Source organism: Thunnus maccoyii, chromosome 4, assembly GCF_910596095.1.
Source record: "Thunnus maccoyii chromosome 4, fThuMac1.1, whole genome shotgun sequence".
NCBI lineage: Eukaryota > Metazoa > Chordata > Actinopteri > Scombriformes > Scombridae > Thunnus > Thunnus maccoyii.
This window is the reverse complement of record NC_056536.1, coordinates 14,947,365-14,967,724: the sequence shown is the minus strand read 5'-3', so window position 1 is coordinate 14,967,724 and position 20,360 is coordinate 14,947,365. Positions and strand designations below refer to the sequence as shown.

At 41.3% G+C, this 20,360-nt stretch overlaps 1 protein-coding gene across 1 annotated transcript; it reads right to left on the bottom strand.

Annotated features, from left to right (window-relative positions):
- Window positions 1-175: 175 nt before the first annotated feature.
- On the bottom strand, window positions 176-20,286 carry noc2l (NOC2-like nucleolar associated transcriptional repressor). The gene is made up of 18 exons (XM_042409228.1): window positions 20,173-20,286; window positions 19,204-19,350; window positions 18,902-19,085; window positions 18,569-18,812; window positions 15,000-15,090; window positions 14,838-14,916; window positions 14,507-14,617; window positions 14,281-14,394; window positions 13,847-14,035; window positions 13,237-13,376; window positions 11,864-11,975; window positions 9,547-9,660; window positions 8,349-8,450; window positions 7,035-7,178; window positions 3,883-3,996; window positions 3,501-3,636; window positions 1,519-1,602; window positions 176-497 (listed from the first exon to the last, which is right to left on the bottom strand). The coding sequence occupies exons 1-18, from the start codon at window positions 20,190-20,192 to the stop codon at window positions 358-360; spliced, it is 2,265 nt and encodes a 754-aa protein (XP_042265162.1). The 5' UTR covers window positions 20,193-20,286; the 3' UTR covers window positions 176-357.
- Window positions 20,287-20,360: the final 74 nt, after the last annotated feature.

The window sequence follows — 20,360 nt, the reverse complement described above, 5'->3', positions numbered from 1 at the left end:
ATAGCCCTCTCCAAATAGCGCGTCCTCACAAAGCCTGAGGGTGCCTACAGGTGTGCACATGTACGGAGCACTGAAGCATCAACATGCATGCACACGCTTCAATTAATTAGCATTTAAAAAAAAAAAAAAAGAAAGAAATTCAACAAGGACAATCTGGATTCTTGATTTTTTTTTTTTTTTTTTAACAATTTCAATGCTTAATAAAATTACATCGGAACATGTTTGTACTGTACAGGTGAAGCAATACAAAATTCAAAAGCAAAGAAAAAAGTCCAATATTATTGTGAGTACAGACGGCTTGTAAGACGGCGAGCATAACAAGTCTCGAGTGAGCTCGAGTGTGTGCGTCCATGAACCTCAGTCATCGTCAGACAGCTCCAGGTCCTCCACCAAATCCTCGTCTCCCTCTGCCAGCTTTATCAGAGCAGAGGAGGAGAGCGGCTGAGGAGCCTTGGAAGCCTTTTCATCCCCTTCCTCCTCCTCCTCATCATCATCATCTAAAAAAGAAAACAGACAGGAAACACTTCACATTGAGCAGCTAGTAATTTGAGTGTAGAAATGCACTAACTCATTTCGCAGAGCAGTACCAAGACAAGTTACAGGTTGTTTTTGTTAGTCTGTTTTGTAAGCAGCAGGTGCCAATTACTGAATTTATGTTCTTGAATGAATATCGTTATCACATTTATCACATTATTGGACATTATGCAACATAAAACGGTGAAAGTTGACAGGTCAATCTAAGTCCAACAAGCCAATTTTATCCAGATTTTGGACTACGACGTGGATATATTTCATGTTTTTGCTGTTAAATACAACTTTTGCAGAAATTAAAACAGAAACCACCTGTCATCTTGTAAAATACATGTAAATGATCTCAAATGTAACTAAGTATTAATTCAAGAGAGTGAATTGAGTAATTGGAGGGTATGAATTTCAAATTTGTGTGCAAGTTATTAATTTGATGCATGACTAATTTCAACAAAAAAAAAAAAAAAAAATTTTACCCTTAGCACCTGTTGGCCTCTGTAATAATGACTATTTGAATATGCACTTGAAATATTATAGAGCTGCAACAATCAGTCAATCCACAGAATAGTAATTGACGACTATTTTGATAATCAAATAATCATTTTAGTCATTTTCTACAGCAAAAATACCAAACATTTGCTGGTTTCAGCTTCTCGAACGTGACGGTTTTATTTCTTTGTCTTCTGTGATGGTAAACTGAATATCTTTGGTTTTAGACTGTTGGTCGGACAAAACTGTGGCTGTGGGAAATTATAAAGGGCATTTTTCACTATTTTCTGATAATCTATAGACAATAACTAATTGATTAATCGAATAAATATTCAATAGATTAATCAATACTGAAAATAATAGTTGCAGCTGTATTTAGTTTCGTCTATATAGACTAAATGAACAGATAAACAGCAAATCACAAGTTTAACGATGTTTGAAAACTACTTATTTGTGAGCGCTAGAAGTACACTTCTTTTTGGACACTGATATTATACCAACCTGAGTCTCCGTTATCACTCATGTCAGACAGGTCTTCAAGATCGTCATCATCATCATCATCAGACCCATGGCTGCCCCTTTTACCTGTGGGGAGACAGTGGAAAAACATGCATTGAATTTTGTCTGGTGTTACTTTATTCAGACATTCCCAAGTTTTGTGTTGGTGCGTCGCTGCTGTCTGAGGACTTTGGAGACACCTATATGTGGGCCAGGCATCAGAGGCAGCTGGAAGTGTCTATTTCCTCCTGAGATGGAACTGAGAGTCGATTACAGACGCCGCTGCTGCTGCACAAACACCCATGACAGTTTACTACTGGCAATTTCAGACATCTTATGCTCACGGCCTAAATATAGCAAATGGAGATAAACAGGCAGGTTCCACAGCTACGAAGATGATGGGAGAGTGCGTGCGTTTCTGTGTGTGTGTGTGCGTGCGCAGATGCTCACCGGAGAGAAGTTGGGAGTTTGTCTGAAATTTTTTTGTGCTATACTCAGAGTGCTGTGTGTGTGTGTGTGTGTTTGTGTTGTCTAGCCAAAGGGACAACTGGGGTCCACAGGCTTTGAAGTTGAGGTGTGATGAGAGGCTTGGGGCGTGCAGGAGAGAGAAGCAAAACAGAGCAACTTCCTCTCTTGTCTGCACGCACACACACACACAGAAACGTCTATTAAAAAAAAAAAAAAAAAAAAAAAAATCAGGTATTTCCTTTTATATCCAAATTTAAGTCAAGAAACACACTCTCACTCTCTCCATTGCTCAGACAGTGCTTGCAGACTCCAGTAGTACCTTAGAGGTTGCCCCCAAATGACCTGGAAGACTTATTACCCTCACACACTGACATCACCTCACACACAGACACAGAGACACACACACACATCAATCTAAATCATCGGCCCCCACCTCTCACACTCCCCCTCTTTCCGGGAGTGTGTGAGACCACAAAGAGCTTTGGTGAGCTGCCCAAAAGCTTTTGGCTCTCCAAGACTGGACGACATGGTGGTGGGTGTGCATTTGTGTGCTATCATCGCTGTGTGTGTATGTGTGTGTGTGTGCACGTGTTGTGAGGACATGCGGGGGCAGCTGGTTGAAGCCCACAGAGCCAGAAAGAGCGAGCGAGAGAGCGAGAATGAAAGAGAGACAGAGGTAGAGAGGAGTGGGAGCGGCCACCTCTGGCTGTTCCACTGGGCTGGTTTGAATTAGGAACCCCCGCTGGGATCCAAGCCTGTACTTCCTGTCGGGGGGTTTCAGTTCGTGTGTGTGCGGGGTGGGAGGGGTGGAGGAAAGATGAACGAAAGGGGGGGGAGGGTATGTTGGGGGGGGGGGGGGGGGGGGGGGGGGGGGGGGGGGGCAGAAAGTGAGAGGCGGAGGCCCGCCGCTTGCCGGCAGCTGCCCATCCGTTTGTGGGGACTCTCCCTACAATGAAGTCCAGATGCATTAAAGGGAAAAAAATCCCCCTGCCGCCTACTCCTTTCCTCTGTGACCTTGCGGAGGGCTTTTTTCTGCTTGGAGCGTGTCCGAGTGTAAAGCCGTAAAAGCGAGGTTGCAGCTGCCTGTGACCTGTGGATGACCCTGACAGGACGAGACACGCAGGAAGCTGATGGTTCCTCTCTGCGCAGAGAGAACTGATAAGCAAAGAGATTTTCTCCTGAGTTTGATTTGGGATTTCATTTTCAGTTCCACAGAGAGCGTCTCCGTGGGATGTTTTAATCACTCTGAGCCTCGTGGCAAACTGTTCCTCAGGTCATCTGCTTCACATAGCCAAATCTTTTTTTCCTCCCCGAAACACTCGCTATCTCAGAGATAACAGTAAATCAGACTGAGCTGTCATCACCTCTTAAACTTTGCTTTTCCGCAGTAGAAACCCAGGCTGTAACAAAACACAGCCCCCTAGAGGCCATGACGGGCAGAACATCACAGCCTACTGCTCCACAAGTGAAACAGCTGCTTCCTTTGTGGGCAAATTTCAGTGTGAGATTCATCTTACCTTTGATTTTAAATCCTGCATCATCATCTTCAGATTCACTGTCAGACTCAAACAGATCCTTGAACTCCTTCTTGTCCTCTGTCTTCTTCTCCTGAATCTTTTTGCGTTTGATCTCTGGGAGGTCCAGATCCTCCATCTTCACAAAACACAAAGCAGGGTCAATACACAAGCCATGCTTTCATTGTGTTAATGGTGATGATCATAAAAAAAAATGTTCTGCCAGTAAAATTTCCCACCATATAACATGACTGTTTTATGATTTATGTATGAGCCTGACTCTTGTGGGTAACGCTGACGTTCATTAAGAAAAAAGAAAAGAAATGAATCATGATGACTGAGTGGGGTGAGGTAAATGTTGGTGGTTTGTTGGTTGGACAGTTACCCTTTCTTTGCCAGAGATCTCCAGCTGGATCTCCTTCTCCCTCAGCTTCTTCCACTGGCTGTAGTACCTGCTGAGAGGAGTCCCCTCCTCCTGGACCTGCTTCTCCCAAGCCGCCTGATAGAAGACACAGTAATCAAATACAGATACATACGGGTGTGGGTGGGCATGTAAGTATATCGTAAGTGAGTCTAAGTGTGCAGCCTCTTGTTAAATGTGAATACAGGTGGAAGTTATTTTCAGACTCTGTTGATAGAAGCCTTTCACAGCATCATCACATTAATTGACCAGGAGAATGAGATGAGAGTCAGAAGATGCTGAAAACAGACAGATTGAAGATGCCTGAAAGGGGAGACCAGCGGATCTTCTCCAGCCTTCCCCTAAAGGTCTTGGTGGATGATATTGATTAGGCCCAATCACATTATCTGACCAGCAAATCCAATAGAGCGAACAGACGACGACCTCCTGCACCCGTTAGCGTAACACGTTTACCACAATTTGCTGTGTGGCTATTAAGATGGGTGACATTGCACACGCAAAAAAAAAAGAAAAAAAAAAAAAAGAGGCACAGATGAAAATTGAAAAGCTACTCCTGAATTCAGCCTAGACTCAAGCAAACAAATAAAACATTTCCACATTCAGGCAACACTCGAGTGCAACCTGGATCGAGGCTGAGCATCATTAATTAGGCTAGCTCTCAGTTTGGGTGACATGTCAGCAGGGGGCTGGTGGCCGGAGGGGGGCCGTGGCCTTTTCCACAGCAGCAGCAGCAGGGCTGTCCCCTTTCCTTTGCCTGCGGTGACACCTCTACCGCTGCCACGATGCCAGGGAGTGGATGCCATGGCGACAGCCTCCGCTGAGCAGAGAGCCATGGCGACAGGGGCTGGCGCTGCTGTGGTGCCGTGCTGTCTGTCTGTTAACACACACACACACACTTCCATGTGTGTATGCGCACACATTTTCTCATCAGCTAAATTACACAAAGACCACCGTCTCTAATTTCATCCTTAAATGCTCTTAAATATTAATCAGCGGTACATGTCAAGACTCTCAGTGGCAGAAAAGCCACATGAAAGTGTGTGTGTGCGCGTGCGTGTGGGGACAGGTAGCATACAGAGAGAGCAAGTCACCACAGAAAATGAGCTCTGAGGTTCACTCACACACACACACACACACTAATGGCTGCTCATTAAGGCAGAGGCGCCTCTGGTTCAAAAGCCTACAAGAGCTTCCAATAACCACTGGGTCATTCTTAACCAGTCTCAGGGTTCACACAGGGAAGTGTCCTCCATTATCAGCTGCTGCCTGTAGGGCTCCACCGTCAGGACTGTCCGACGGCCTGCAGCCTCTACCTCAACTGGACCAGAGCCCGAGAGAAAAGTTTATAGTCTGTTTGCCATCCAGTGAAAAGTTATCTTTGCCCTGCAACTGGACCACAACGCTCAGACCTCAGCGTTGAGTTTATTATTCATAAGAGATTTCCAAGTTAAGTGGATTGAGCTGGTTGACTGCTGACATGGAACACACCCACCGCAGCAGCTGGCTTACCTTGCGAGGCTGCTGGATTCGTGAGATCATGCAAGAATCCATCTCACCAGGCTTCAAGTTATGTGCTTGTGGCCAAACCACCAGTGGTTCGGACCAATCGGCGTCCTAGAACTACTGGCAGCTACGGGTGTTGTTTAGGTGCGACGACAGCGAGAAGTGATAGCCCGTGATAGACAGATGGTTCCACCAATCACATGCCAAGTATTTTTTGAAAGTGCCCGCCCTTTTCCAAACAGTTTCTAGGACGACTTCTCAGATGGTTCTGTGTAACAAACCATCTGGTGCGTCAGGTTAGCAGCTGGCACCATCTAGCCAAAAGCTGGCGAAGTGACAGCAGACAACTCCTCATTAGGTTTGATTTATGTATTAACTAGAAGGATTAATGGACAGCCTCATCATTTCCAATCTCAGTTTTGTTAATTGTGTTTTTCTGTCACTGCTGAATATATGTACAGTTCCAGTTAAAAGTTTGGACACACCTTCCCATTCTCTTGTGAGTGTCAGAACTTTTGACTGGTGCTATCTGTTAAGTTCACTATAAATGATCAGATCTCATCTTTTGAGAGTAAATCTTAAGTGTTACTCAAAAGCTAATTTAGTCTAATCTGCAATAATAAAAGGAAAACACAGTGAGCTGATGAGTGGTACAGACCTGACTAACAGCACGTCTAGCAGAACTCTGCTGTAATATTTCAACATAGTTTGTCTTGTGATGTGTGTTCTGTGAGCATTATATCGATGCTCTATGAAACGGCATGCAGCCTCTTTAGATAGAAAGCTTCTGGGTTAACAAGTGTTAAAACACAGCATTGTACAGCCCTTCAAATGCATGAAGTCAGTAGGATATAAGATGTTTAATAAGGCACAGTGTAGCAAATGATTATGTAATAACTTAGTGTAGTAAAACTGTTGTCAGTGAGTAGGAAACTCAATAAAGCTGATACGAAAGGTACACAACAATAAATCATAAAACATTGTTGCATGAACCAGTAATTATAACTTATCAGGGCTGTAATTTATCTTTAACTGATGTTATAATTATACTGTCTCATGATTCACTGAAAATCATCAGCTGACAATATAAAAATCAGATGAATCAATGCAGGATTAATGAGTCAGTTAAAAAAGTTTGACCCGGCGACATTCAATAAAAAAGCTGATTTCTTTCTTCTGTCCATCGATAAATCACTGTAACGTGTCTGTTTAACAACTTTTTGTTTAAATAAATGATCAAAAAAGTAATTAGTAACAGTCAGTATCACTATATTCTTTAAAGTTTCTTGATCTCACCTGTATAATTGTGCGTTCAAATGGCTGCTTGACTGCATTTACCATTTACAAAGCCATTTTTAGATCCATAAGTAATATTATAATTAAGTCATATTATAATAAAATACTTTCATAACATTATAATATTAGGAAACACATGAACCAAACTGACAAGAAATAAAAAAATAATAATAAAAAACAGATGAAAAAGGTGAAGTGAGGACTCTGGAGAAGCAGTCTGTAAAATCAGGACAAGACAGTCTTTCCCCTGCTCTAAGTCTTTCTCATACATACACACACACACACACACAAACACATATACACACACACACACTCACCACAGCGGTGGCATCGGCCACTCCGAAGGCGGCTTTCTGTCTCCGTCCTGTGATGTGGCTGCTGTTCTCCTGTACCTTCTCCAGCAGCTGGCGTACCGGCTTACAGTAATTGGCCACTTTGCATTCCTTCAGGAACGCTTTCAGCTGCGGGGACATGGAGGGGGAGTATGAGAAAGATGGAAGCAGCGTGAAGAATCATCCAGTCCACCCATACAGTGCGTTCAGGCAGAGCCAAGGAGTGTTGGTGGTCGGTTCCCTTGAGGCGAGCAGATTCAGCCTGGCAAGACCTGAACCAGATCCTGAGTCATCGTTCAGGCAGATCTGAATCATGCTTAGTGTCATTGCTTCTTTATAGGTTTAGACTGAATCGATCTAATAAATCTGTCTTACTATAACACTTAAATGTGTCCTATTAAGTTTTGTAGACATGAACACATGACCAAAACTGGCCACTGGAAAAGGGGTCAAAGGTCATCAACCAGGAGTCAGTGGATGGCCGGAGAAAGATCAAGGAGGACAATCACAGCAGGTGCCAAACACTGAAGACTGAAATTGAGTACTTGGATGTGATAATAACTAAACCATCTGCTGACAACTGAGCAAACTCCATCTGCTGAGGAAGGTCATGATTGAAAGCTTCAGAACAAGTCTGACCTTATGTTGAGATTTTTTTTGTCAAGCTGCTGTTTCCAAAGTTAAGAATAAACCTTTAAACTCCACATTTAAATCGACAACTTCTTTGGTGCCACTACAACAATAATTACAAATACATCTAAAGCTATATGGGGCTCAATTACAGGGCAATTTATCAATACAGTGACAAAAACATTATTAACATCATTTTTAGCCGATAAAATGCTGCTTAGTGGTTAGAAACCAGGGTTGGAAGAATTCAGTAGCCTCTGCAGTTCTGGCTGTGCAGAGAGACTTATTGTAGTGGGAACATCTGAGCAAAAGTTGAGTTTCATCCAATATCTTCATCATAAAATATATATCATCTGACTCCTTAAACCACAAAATCCAGACATGTTTGTGGTAAACTTTACATTATCCTCTGCTATAAAATAAACCCCGACCACATAAACCAGAAGAGGGATCAATAAAAATTTCCACCCTTTTTTTTAAAGCAGTAAATCATTTAGTTTTTTAAATGATAATGACAATATCAAGCCAGTTGTTTAAGATGTTAATGTAAAATAAATCCTTATAGGCTGCTGACAAATAACCTCAAAAGAAAAACAAAGAATCAACATTTATTGACTGAATGTCTTTCCTACAAGCAGAGACGTGAGGTAAAACAGAGGTTTGCGTTACCTGAATGACAGTAGGCAGGGCGAGCTCCGGGAAGCCGATGGAGTTGGCCTGAGTGTGGAAATATTCCAGTATCAGGTCATACAGCTGGTCGATCAACCCGTCCTAAAACGCATCAGCACAGCATGATTCACAAGCAACATTCACACTTCATACAGATGTGTAACACTTCACTTTATTATCTTCCTTTTTCCTATGCAACTAAATTCAGTGCGAAGATACAACTGAGAACAACACGCATCAAGACTGATCTTTGAGTTAGCAGCTGGGTTGTTACAAAAAGAATCATGATTGACAGTTTGGCTCAGCCTGACATGTTGCAGGCGCACATTTCTTTGGTTTGGCGAGTCAGACAGAGCTAGTGTTGTGCTTATTGACCGCAGTTTCCCTGCTTAGAGAAGAAATGTGAGCTTCACTGGAGGTTTAATCAGTTATTAGTTAATAAGTTATGTGCACCAGCAACCGCTGCAGTGTCTATGTTAACTGAAAATGACGTTGGTGGGATAAATACATCACTAGCCAGGTATTGGTTGATGCTAGGCTAATGCCGTGTTCAATTATGAGTTTCAAATTTGTAAATAGCGTTCACGTCAACCTCCGAGTTGTAATTACGACTGGGAAACTGGGATTTTTACAATTCTAATTTAAAATGAGAAACTTTAAGTGCTGCTTACGGAATAATAAACATTGAATTTGGAGCCTAACTGACTACAAGAAAAGGAAACAGACATAAAAAAAACAGACTCTCTCTTTATGAATATAAATGAAAACTTTTCCAGCCCATAAGGACTAATAAATGTTCAGAATGAGACGGATCAGTGCACCTTTAGTACGGTTTGCTGTGAGTGTACGAGGCAGGGGTTCGTGGCAGTTGCCCAGGTGACAGCAGTGAAAACAGCCCTATCGAGCGGAGTGCGGGGGATAATCCCAGAGGGCCGTGCTGAAATCCTCTTGGCTACAGCACTGAGCGTGGAAACTCAGGGCCAGTTTTAGAGCCCTGACAAGGGGCTTTTAGCGCTGCCCTCAATCCCCTTATGCACACTAACACACGCGGTGTCAGGCAGTAACGTGAAAATAACATTAACCAAGACCTGAACTGCTCATCTGATCAGCTGCTGCTCCTTCTCAATGCAACAAAAGATCAGAAGCACACACGATCCCAAACTGTAGAGAAAAGAATCTGCCGTTCAGTAATTCTTACCTTGTAGGCTTTCTCCATCAGGTTGACCTTGTTAAGCTTCAGGATAACGGCAAAGTTGATGGGTTTCTTGCTCATTCGACCTGGTTTCTTGTTGAAGTCCACTTGTTGGAAGATCTGCAAAGGAAAAGCGTAAACTGAACTTGAACTCCGGTCTAGCTACTCAGAAGTTATTTCATGAATTTTACTGGTACAACAGCACAATGCATAACATCTTCAGAGACCAGATCTTTCACAGTACATGAACCCAGAGCTCAACATGTGGGCAACATGTGATTGTTGCCCACATGTGTTTCTAGTTCTCCATTATTCTTATTATCTGTAGTTCCTTTGGTTTGTATTTTTTTTTATATATATAAAAAAGGAAATACTTTTGGATGTCGCTCCTCATCATTCACCTGTTGCCACAATTATCCAATCAAGACACACCTCATATTGAAGGAATATATAAAAAAAAAAAAAAAGGTCATGCTGATGACCTACAAAGTTCATTACCAGTCTTTTTTTTTATTCTAATGAATAAGCCACATAAAATGAAGATAATAAAGTTTTTATTTTAACTTAGATATTGCTCCTCCGTGTGTGTCTGAAGTTTTTTGCATACTTTTTATTCATTTTATTTTACTATTCTATTTTTTAACCTGGTCCTGGTCTGGGAACGACACTTAATCCTGCTCTATGTGTATTTTTCTATGAGTCTGGTTGGAATGGTCCTCATTCTCCAGAGACATCACTCTTCCGTAAGTTAAACGTCATGAAGCCGAGAAAACAACACCTGCAATGTGTTTCATCTGCAATCTGCAACATGTGGATATTTGGACCTTCAGTTTTGACAATCATCATTCTCCAGTTGATTTTACATGCTGCTGTGTTACTGTGGTGACACATTTCTATCTTAGTCTGTGAAAGTACATTCTAGCCAACGTGTGGGCTATTTGTCTACAAGCTTTAGCTTTCACATCTGCCCACAGTGCGCAAGTGAATTTCTGTCTTGTATTTGTGTATCAAGCTATTTCTGACTCCCTGTATCTACGTGCATTTCGGTGCGTTAGTGTGTATGTGTGTGCATGTGTGCGCCTGTGTGGTCGTTAATGTGCTCAGTGTGCGAGGCAGAGCAGCGCTGCTGGCCGGTGCTGTCTGTACAAACATAGGATGTGGTGGCGGTCTGCGGGGGAGCCAGGGGGAAGTGGGACGGCATGGGCCAACCCTGATGCATGCACATGCACACACGCACACACACAGACACAGACACACACACACACACACACAGCTACTGAAGCAGGAAGCTCCAAATCATACACCCCCCTCGGAGATGCGAGAACACACACAGGCACAGACACACAGGAGGAAGGGGCTGCCTCTGTTGCTCTAATTAAAACAGTAGCAGCGTACCTCAGCCTGCCTTTAACAAGGGGAACAGTAAAGGAGAAAAAACACAGGAAATATCGTGCGTCACAAATAAACACGACTTGCTGTTGGGGGTTAGGGGAAGGGGGAGGGGGCTCTGAGTGTGTATGCAGGGAAAAAGAGGTGGGGAGCGGGCCATAGAGGATGTGGTCTGAACAGTGTGTTAGGACCAGAGTGTAAACCACAACCGTGACTTTATCGCTTTGGTCAAACTGCTGCACGCACGCACACACACACACGCACGCACGCACACACAGAAACATACACAAACACACACTTATATGCACTGACCACTCCCAGCGGGCCAAGCTAGTCGCTGTCGCCAGAACACTGCTCTCCTCCTGCAAACCAAAACAACACCGCCCCACAGCACATGCATAAACACTTGCACACACTTGCACACAGACACACATACACACACACACAGACACACACAGACACACACACACACACACACACACACACACACACACACACACACCCACCACAAAATCACATGCTTAACACCTGACCCAGAGAAAATGTTGTCAGTTGGTGCCCCGTGATTGGTCTGATAACATAGGTGTCTCTCTCTCTCTCACACACACACACACACACAGTGCTACCCTTCGATGTGTTTCCTCCTGAGCCCCCTTCAGTTGTGGCCGTTGAGACCAAAATGCATTTCATACGCCACTGATGTTTTTCCACAGTAAACCACCGACGGAACATTTCATCACATCTACCTTTACATTGTTTCCGTTGGTGACAAAGACAACCAACTGACTGTTGTTTATTCTACATAATTGAAAACCATCTTTCAGTTCAGCTTCAGATCAGACCTCTGGAAACTTTACTGTCTGCACGTGCTGCAGTGATCCAATCAGATCCACATTTATACAAGGTGACCGGTGGACATGGCATGAAATCTTACCTCCAAGAGGAAAGGAAGGACAGGTACAAAAGTGTTGGTGCTGCTAGACAGCAGGGTGAGGGCTCTGCAACAGTGTATCCTCAGAGGGTAAAACCTTGATGTGGGCACCAGTCTGTTCAGAGAGAGAAAACAGTGGTCAATGTCTCCACCTGCTGTTGGTAAAATGTACAATGTCGAGGTCGGTTCACACACAAAAGTGATAAAATGTTAAACCGCATATAAAGCCTCAAGTTTATTTGCCACAATTTCAGGATACTGTCAAAAATAACTGATACTGGATTTTGGGAATAACGCTACTATTTGTGAAGGCAAAAAAAATCTACATACAACTACATACATGGTAACTACATACAACATACAGAGCTAATTACAATATTCATTTGTAAAAGTATACTGCTGCGTGCACACAAACACAACAAATAAATAGTGACAAAGATGTGTACTAGAGGCAGCATGTTACACAGCTGAACAAAAAATATTCCTAATAAATAATAACTTCATGATTATACTGTTTTTAAATTACCTAAAGTAAAAACTCCTTTATGTACAACATATAATGCATTTTTTGCATTTCATGAAATTCAACATATCCCTCAGTATTGATATATCTGTCAGATTTTAGCATTATTTACTCCCACTCACCAATTTTCAGCACCACTGCAGTCCTCTGTACATAATAATGCCTTATTTATCACTTTCTGCCAGCAGTCGTTCTGTCACTCAAACGCTACAGTCGCAGCAGGAGACTCGTTTTCTCTTCTGCTCTGTTCAGTTTTTTTCGCAGTGAACTTATGTTGACATGTAAAGCTACTGTTGATACTAAGTGGGTCTGTGTAGATGGGGGCGGGTTGCTTCAGGTAGCTGTGTGGCGATGAAACACGATCCAGGAAGGCCAGTTTGACGAGTTATTTGGTTTATGGGATGCCCTTTTCAAGAAATAGATTTCTGCATCTATTCTGATGATTGATTAATCAAACTCATTTTTTAAGCAAAAACGCAGACGTTTTGTTGTTCCAGCTTGTGAGCTGCTTTTCCTCGTCTTACATTAAAATAAACCAAATATTTTTAGGTTTTTGACTGTTGATCACGTTGGGCTCTAGGTGATAGTGATGCACATTTTTCAATATTTTTTTTTTTACATTTTATAGAGCAAACAATTCACTGAGAAAATGATTGATAGGTGCAGCACATGCAAACATCTATATAAAAATAGCTCTGAAATTATTCACATTAATTACAATTAATACAGACCTCTTAATAAATTATTCACTTACAGTAGTACCACAATTACCTCTGAGAATATGGACTTTTTGCACATTGTCTAACATGTTAATGAAAGTTAAAAAGAAATGTTACATAATGAAAATACTCACTTGATGGTACCAATAATGACTTGGCAGAGCGGGTAGATGAGAGGCTGGAGTACATCACTGGGATGCAGGGTGCTGAGGACCCGACACCAGAGGTACAGACAGTGGATATACTGCCAGTTATACACTGACTGGTACGTTTCCTACAGAACACACACACAAGCACAGTCAGTGTCATATTATTGAGATGCTTAGAAATGCTGTGAACCTCCATCAGAACTCAATTATGTGCTCATCTAGACAACATGCTCTGTTTAAGAAGAATAACTATACAGAAAAACAGTCAAACAAGCATCAGGCTGATGTGCTCTACATTAACATACCAAATAGACAAAGGTTTGTGTTTTTTCAGTTTTAGTGGACAAAAGTTAAATTAATTTTGATTTAAAAAACACATTTTGTTTGGCAATTCACCAACAAATTAATGTATTTTCAATCACTCCAATCATATATTCCAGTCCCTCTGCCTGTGCACTTGTATTTCATAAACTTAATGAAAATAATGCTTAAATCACTCTAGAAGAGAGTTTGATGCCCAATTTGTAGAGTAGCTCTGAAAATGAGTCCTTATTTTAAGCATTTCAATATTTGTGTATTTCAATCAAAAACTGACCTTGTTCTTCATGGTCATGGCGTTCCTGAGGTGGATGGCCAGCTGTCGGATGTAGATGAAGGCGTGCTGGTAAGTGGCCTGTGAGTCCAGGGCGTACATCTCCGTTAGGGTACGTTGCATGAAGTTGATCATGGGCAGCACGTTGGGAGACGTGAACTTGCAGTTTTGTACATAGGAGATGTACATTTGCTGTAGAAAGAAAGAAAAACATCAGAATACAACAGTTAACACAACCTGACACCTGCTTTATACACTTCATGTGGTTTTAAGCATTTCTGATGAATGCTTTAAATGAAAAAGAATCATAAAATAGAAGTTTATCTCTCTTTATTCATGATAATATGTTTTGATTTGGTATGTTATGCATGTACTCTAAGAAAATTCCCTGTTTTAGTCCATTTTACATCCTTCATGTGCGACGTGGTGTAGCTCACCTTGAGAATTGGATTAAGATACGTTTCCTGCTTGTGTCTGCAGATTTTGTTGAGGGCCAGGAAGGCGAGAACCCGACTGGTCTCCTCCCCTGTGCTCCACTGTTTCATCAGTTGCTAGAAACAAAGATGTGAGAGGGATTAACAGAAGAAATAAAGACACATTTAAACTCTATATCCCAAAGGTTAATTAAATATTACATTTCATGTCGTTCTCTTGGTGACTTACTTTAACCAGGTGCCGACATTGTTTGGGCAGACAAAGGTAATAAGGTGTGAGCTGGTTGGCGTGCCGCAGGACGGCGCTGATGACTGTAGATTCTGTTAGACAGGATAACAGCTACAGGTGGAGAGAAGAAGAAGAAGAATTTTTTCAGGCCCCAGAGGGAGGAGAGGAAGACAATGTCATAGCAGATATACAGTTATCTCTTATACGTAACAATTGATTTTTAACAAAAAAAAAAAAATCTCTGTATACTTTATCCTACTGTATGGCATCATATCTACTTCACAGAAATACATCAGAGAGAAATTATAGTGAGCAGAACAACAAAACAAACCTGAACTACTCCACTGAGATACATCTTGATGTCTATTTGATTCTTCTGCCATTTTGGACTAGACGATGGGAGCGCAAGCCTGAAAACAAAGCAGAGGAAACAAAGTGAGAAGTGAAGTGTCAACAAGAGATGAGATCAGCAGATATGATTTCCACTTCATACTTTTTCTGGTCTTTATCAGGCTTCAGGTTGAGCATCCTCTGCAGGGCCACATAAATGTCTCTGATGCAGAACAGGACCAAGGCGTTGAACACTGCAGACACAACAGAGAGAGAGAGAGAGATTTTTATGCACATTTATTAGAAGTTTAATTCTTCGTATTGTGTTGATCATTCAGCGTAAATTTGATGAATTGATGAATTCACTGTTTATAAAACAATCTGTGAAACAGTGTAATGTTAAGGAGCTGAAACAAACACTTCCTGCTTTTGTCACCATATTTGTTTTTTGTTATTACTGCACCATTTGTGTTATATGCTAATCTTTTATAAAGGGTGAATGTTATAGGAAACAAAGTTTAAATATTAAATGCATTATCAGTTATTCCTTATTTTCGCTGTATTAAAAATGTATCTGCAATTGCAAGATGACCCTTGAAAAATGGACTACATAGCTGAACCGTGGGTCCCCTGACGTCCCGGATACTTGTATTAAATGTAAAATTTAATACAAAATAAAAAGCATACTGGAAAACAGTAGCTCAGACGATATCTGATATGGTTGGAGTGAAGATGTCTCACCAAGTTAAATTGTGTGTACCAGGTAAATGTCCAGAGAACTTTACTTATAGTCCAAAAAGATAACTTTAATTGACTTTGGACTCCTGCAGACCAGGAGGATGACAGCTTTATCTTGGAGAAAAATGGATAAACTTCGATACATGTATGGGTGAAGGAGATGGCACGCTGTATTGTACTGAAGAGACTGACATACATAACCAGAGGAAGGGCAGGAGAATTTGAAAAGGTGTGGAAACCTTTATTCGAGTTTCTTAGACTTCAAGGTACGCTGTCATTTTGAAGTTTCTGTGTGTTGCTGAGTGTTTCTTTTTTTTCCTAATGAAGTGTTTATTGAACAGACTTCAAAGCACAGTGAAGACAGTAGAGATGCTAAGTGCAAATAGGAAGTCTGAGGTTTTCAGATATGTGTAACTGTTTCAACCCATAAACAAACGTAGAAAACAGGCGGAAAAAGAGACGCCCTCCCACATGTCACAGAGGTCTTAATCACACTGAGTGTTCATGTCAGATAGATGGTTAATATACGACAGAAAAAGGGTCCCAAGTTCTGTAGAATCTTTTCACAGATCCTCTGACTGTGCTTGATTTTTTTATAAGTGGAGAAAAGATATTAAATCTTTTAGCTAAGAAGTTGTGCCAGAGGGGTTAGGACTCTTCCAGTGTAAACAATGTTTGGCTATGAGGATAGCAATAACGATGAGGTCAGTTTGGTATTTGGTAAATCTGCCTCCAACAGGAGACACACCAAAGATAGTAATTAAGGGGCATGGGGGTAAAGATAAGGGTATCAAAAAAGACGCAAGTTTTGGCCGACAAAAAAATGTGCATGGTCTGCTGGGGAGAGAGAACACCTGATACAGGAATCGTCTGTACCAGGAAAACATCTCCTTAGCCTGGCCCCAGTATAATGAATCCTGTGAACCACTTTAAACTGAATAGGGCTCATACGAGCACATGAGCAAGTGGAGTTGCATCGCCAGTATTCATCCAGCTTAAGCCGCAGCTCCTTTTCCCATGTATCCTTTAGCCAGAAAAGAGAAGACGATTGTGAAGAGAGAAGAAGATTACAGATTGATGAGATATTATTTTGCGATTCTGGGGGAGAAATTATATTCTCTAATAGAGTTTTCTCAGGCAGTTTAGGGAAGGATGTAAAGGGAGTTCTTGCAAAGTTACACTATTGAAAGTATCTGAACAGACCATGGTTTGGTAAAATACTTTGAAGGTCTTTAAGAGATTCACTATTCCGTCAACAGAGTTTACTGGGTCTTGAACATATAAAAATAGGTCATCAGCATACAACGCTGCTCTGTGTTCAATACCTCCTCCATGTATGCCTGAGAACAATGTGGACATTTCAGAGCTATAGACAGGGGCTCTATAGTCAAAGCAAAGAGTAGGGGTGTAAGGGGCACCCTTGGCGTGTGCCGCGGGTGAAAGGAAAAGGGAAGAGGAAGAGGAAAAAATTTGTTTTAACACTAGTTAGTGTAGCAGAATATTGAAGGCGGATCCATGAGATAAATTTAGGGCCGAAGCCAAATTTTTGTCAAACTGTAAACAAATACTGCTGTTCAGTGCGATCAAACACCTTCTCTGCATCCAGCAAGATGACCATTTCAGGAGTTGGAGAGGCAGATGGAGACAGAATTACATTCAGAAGTCTACGGACACTAAACGATAACTGACGACCTAAAATAAAGCCTGTTTGGTCCTCTGATATTATTCTGGGGAGGCAGGTCTCAAGTCAGCTTGCCAGCTCCTTTGCTAACTGTTTGATATCATTGTTGAGTAGACTGATGGGTCTGCAGCTTCCACATCATTTAGGGTCTTTATCTTTCTTTAGTATAAAGGGAAATCAAAGCTTGGTTCAATGTCAGTGGTAAAACACCCTGTTCCAGTGAATTGTTAAAAAAATAAAAAGGAGCAAGTTGTGCAGCAAACCTCTTATAGAACTATACCCGGGAACAGTCTGGGTCGGAGTTTTATTATTCTGCATCAGAGAGATGCAGGAAGTGATTTCTTCTAAGCCCAGTGGTTCATCTAAACTTTCTGCCATTTCTTCACTTACAGTTGTGTATATCTAATTTATTAAGGAAAAAAACTCAGAATTTATGTTTACTGGATCTGTGGTCTGAGGTTCTGAGAGGAATTATATGATATGTCGCTGAGTGTTTCTACGTTGTTTTTATCTGACGTGTCTTTATTTTACTTCTTTCTTAAATATGTGAAATACGTGAATGTTGTTTCTTTTCCTTTGATGATTGTGAAAACTATGACTATATGTTCTAGTGTTTAATTTAATCATTATTATTGATACTATTTGTTTGTGTGTCTGAAATATGTGCAAAATTCAATAAATGTATTGTTCAAAAACAAAAACAGAAAACTATAGACGACATTTCATTTCATTTCAGTATGTGCTCAATCTGTGACCCAAGAATGCAGTTGAAACTGGAGCTGGAGACCCTCAACGCTTTTTTGGTAATGAACGGATATTGAAAACTTGCCAGGCTGCAACAATGGCAATGTTCATTATCAATAAATATAGTGAATATTTTTTCAATTAAATCGATGACCGTTTGGTCTCTACAAGGTCAGAAAATAGAGAAAATGTCCTTGACAGTTTCCCTTTTCCTGCGGTGACATCTTCAGATAGCTTTTTGTCTGACCGACAGTCAAAAACCAGAGATACTAAATTCAAATAATCACATTTGAGGAGCTGCAAACAGAATGTTTGGCTTCTCCTCGTTTCTCCTTGATGAATTACTTAAAAAGTTAGTTATCAAAATGTTTTCAGACTAGTTTTGCTGTCAATTATTAATAACAACTGTGCTTTTCCTACAATTAAAAATCAAGTTTATAATTATGGCCACTTGCCGGTTTTGAAAGAAATACTAATAGCAGTATTGTAGCTTTATGTTTCAAAACAATGCCAAGTTGCATTCACATATCATCTACTATCAGTACCTCGAGGCAAACATGATGTCCTACCTGAACTGTCAGCCACCTTGTATCGACATTGACCTCCTCCTTCACCCTTGGTTGTAGCAACGGCAGCCTTGAAGGCCTGGGTGACCTCTCTGAAGAGCCGAGGTGTGGGTTCCTTCTTCATAGCAGCTTTCCATTCTTCAATCATTTTGTCTGTGACTTTAATAGTCTCTGCTGCCTTCTTGGATTTCTTCGAACCTTTCTGACCCTCCTCATCATCATCATCATCATCACCAGAGTCAGCCTCCTGCATGCAAAAGAGAGAATATCTTTGTTTTCACAAGAGAACTCATCATAAACTCATCATGAACTCATCGTCAACGACAGCTGGCCTACCTCCAGTGTGGATGGCAACCTGTGGTACTTCTTCTCATCCTCGTCCTCAGAGCTGTCTGTGTCGTCAAAGTTCAGAAGCGTTTGGTCGTTCTCCTGAAGAAACTTATAGAACTCTGGATCTTTGTTCTTTAACCTGGACAGCTGCTCCTTGTGCTCAGAGGCCTTGCCTGTCGTCCTTTCATCTCTATAGAGGGAAAAATAATGCACAAAACATGTTCAAGTTCCCCGTCTACCCTTATGAGGGTTTGATGTTGTGATGATACAGTACGTAAAAGTAAATGATCCGACAGCAAAGGACTCACTTGTTGAAGGCTGCAGATGTCAGATCTTTCTTCTTGTTCTTTTTCTTGAGTCCATTCTGTTTGGGAGCCTCTTTTTCAGATTCATCTTCACCTGCAGAGTCAAAACCTGACAGCAGGAACTCATCCACACTGAGGTCCTCTAATTTCCTACAAGAAAGACAACAGTTCAACAGATGAAATAAGCTGGCCAACATGCGGAGGAAAACTCGGTCTAGTGGGTCGTCTACAGTTGGCAGTGCCAACCTTAAGGTCCCCCTAAGTATGTTTTTCTTTTTTGTTCCTTCAGTTGAATGTCTGAGCTTCACTGTGCAGAATGATATATGTTCAGTTTGACACAAGAAGGCTGTTTTCACATTCATCTGATAAAGTGGAAAGTTTCTCTGTGGTCACTGTGGAGACATCTTGTATCCAGCAGGAAAACTTTTTAAATGAATAAAATATTTACATATTCATAGATTCTGATTTTTAATTTGGGAGAAGGAGGGGATCTAATTTTAAGAATTTCTAATTGGGTTATTGATTTTTTTGTGAGAAAAAAACAGACACAAATTATTATTCAAAGCCTTAACACATGTCCTCCTACAAGAAAGACAACAGTTCAGATGAAATAAGTCGGGCAACATGTGGGGAAAACATTGTATAGTGTGATGTCTACAGTTAGCTGCTGAGGCTGAGACATAGCATCATGTCAGGTCAGTTAACAAACCAGCTGCAAAGGTGTCGTTAATTTCAGTCAATTGAGAACGAAGAGAAAATACTAAACAACTGACGAGGGTTTGACTTAGGCTAGCTGTTTCTTACTAGCTACACAACACAGCACAGGAGTAAGCTAACACACTGCAGAAGTCCGCGATGGCGAAAAACTTACAAACCTCACAACTTCGCCAACTAGCTAGACAACACTTAACCGTTAATTAGCCGTTGAACCTCGTAATATAGACCATAAGGTAAAGAAAACTAACCACGCACCTTTTCTGTTTCCCTGCCATGCTGGATCCACAACGTGACACCAAACCTCAATACCCACAATGCCCCGGTGCAGAAAGAAGGAGTTGATTTTATGTTTCATGGGTGCTTAAACGCGGTGCTAAACCGTTAGCTAATGACCTTTATAAATGCAATAAGATTTTTTTTAAAACCTGACAGTGCAGGTGTGT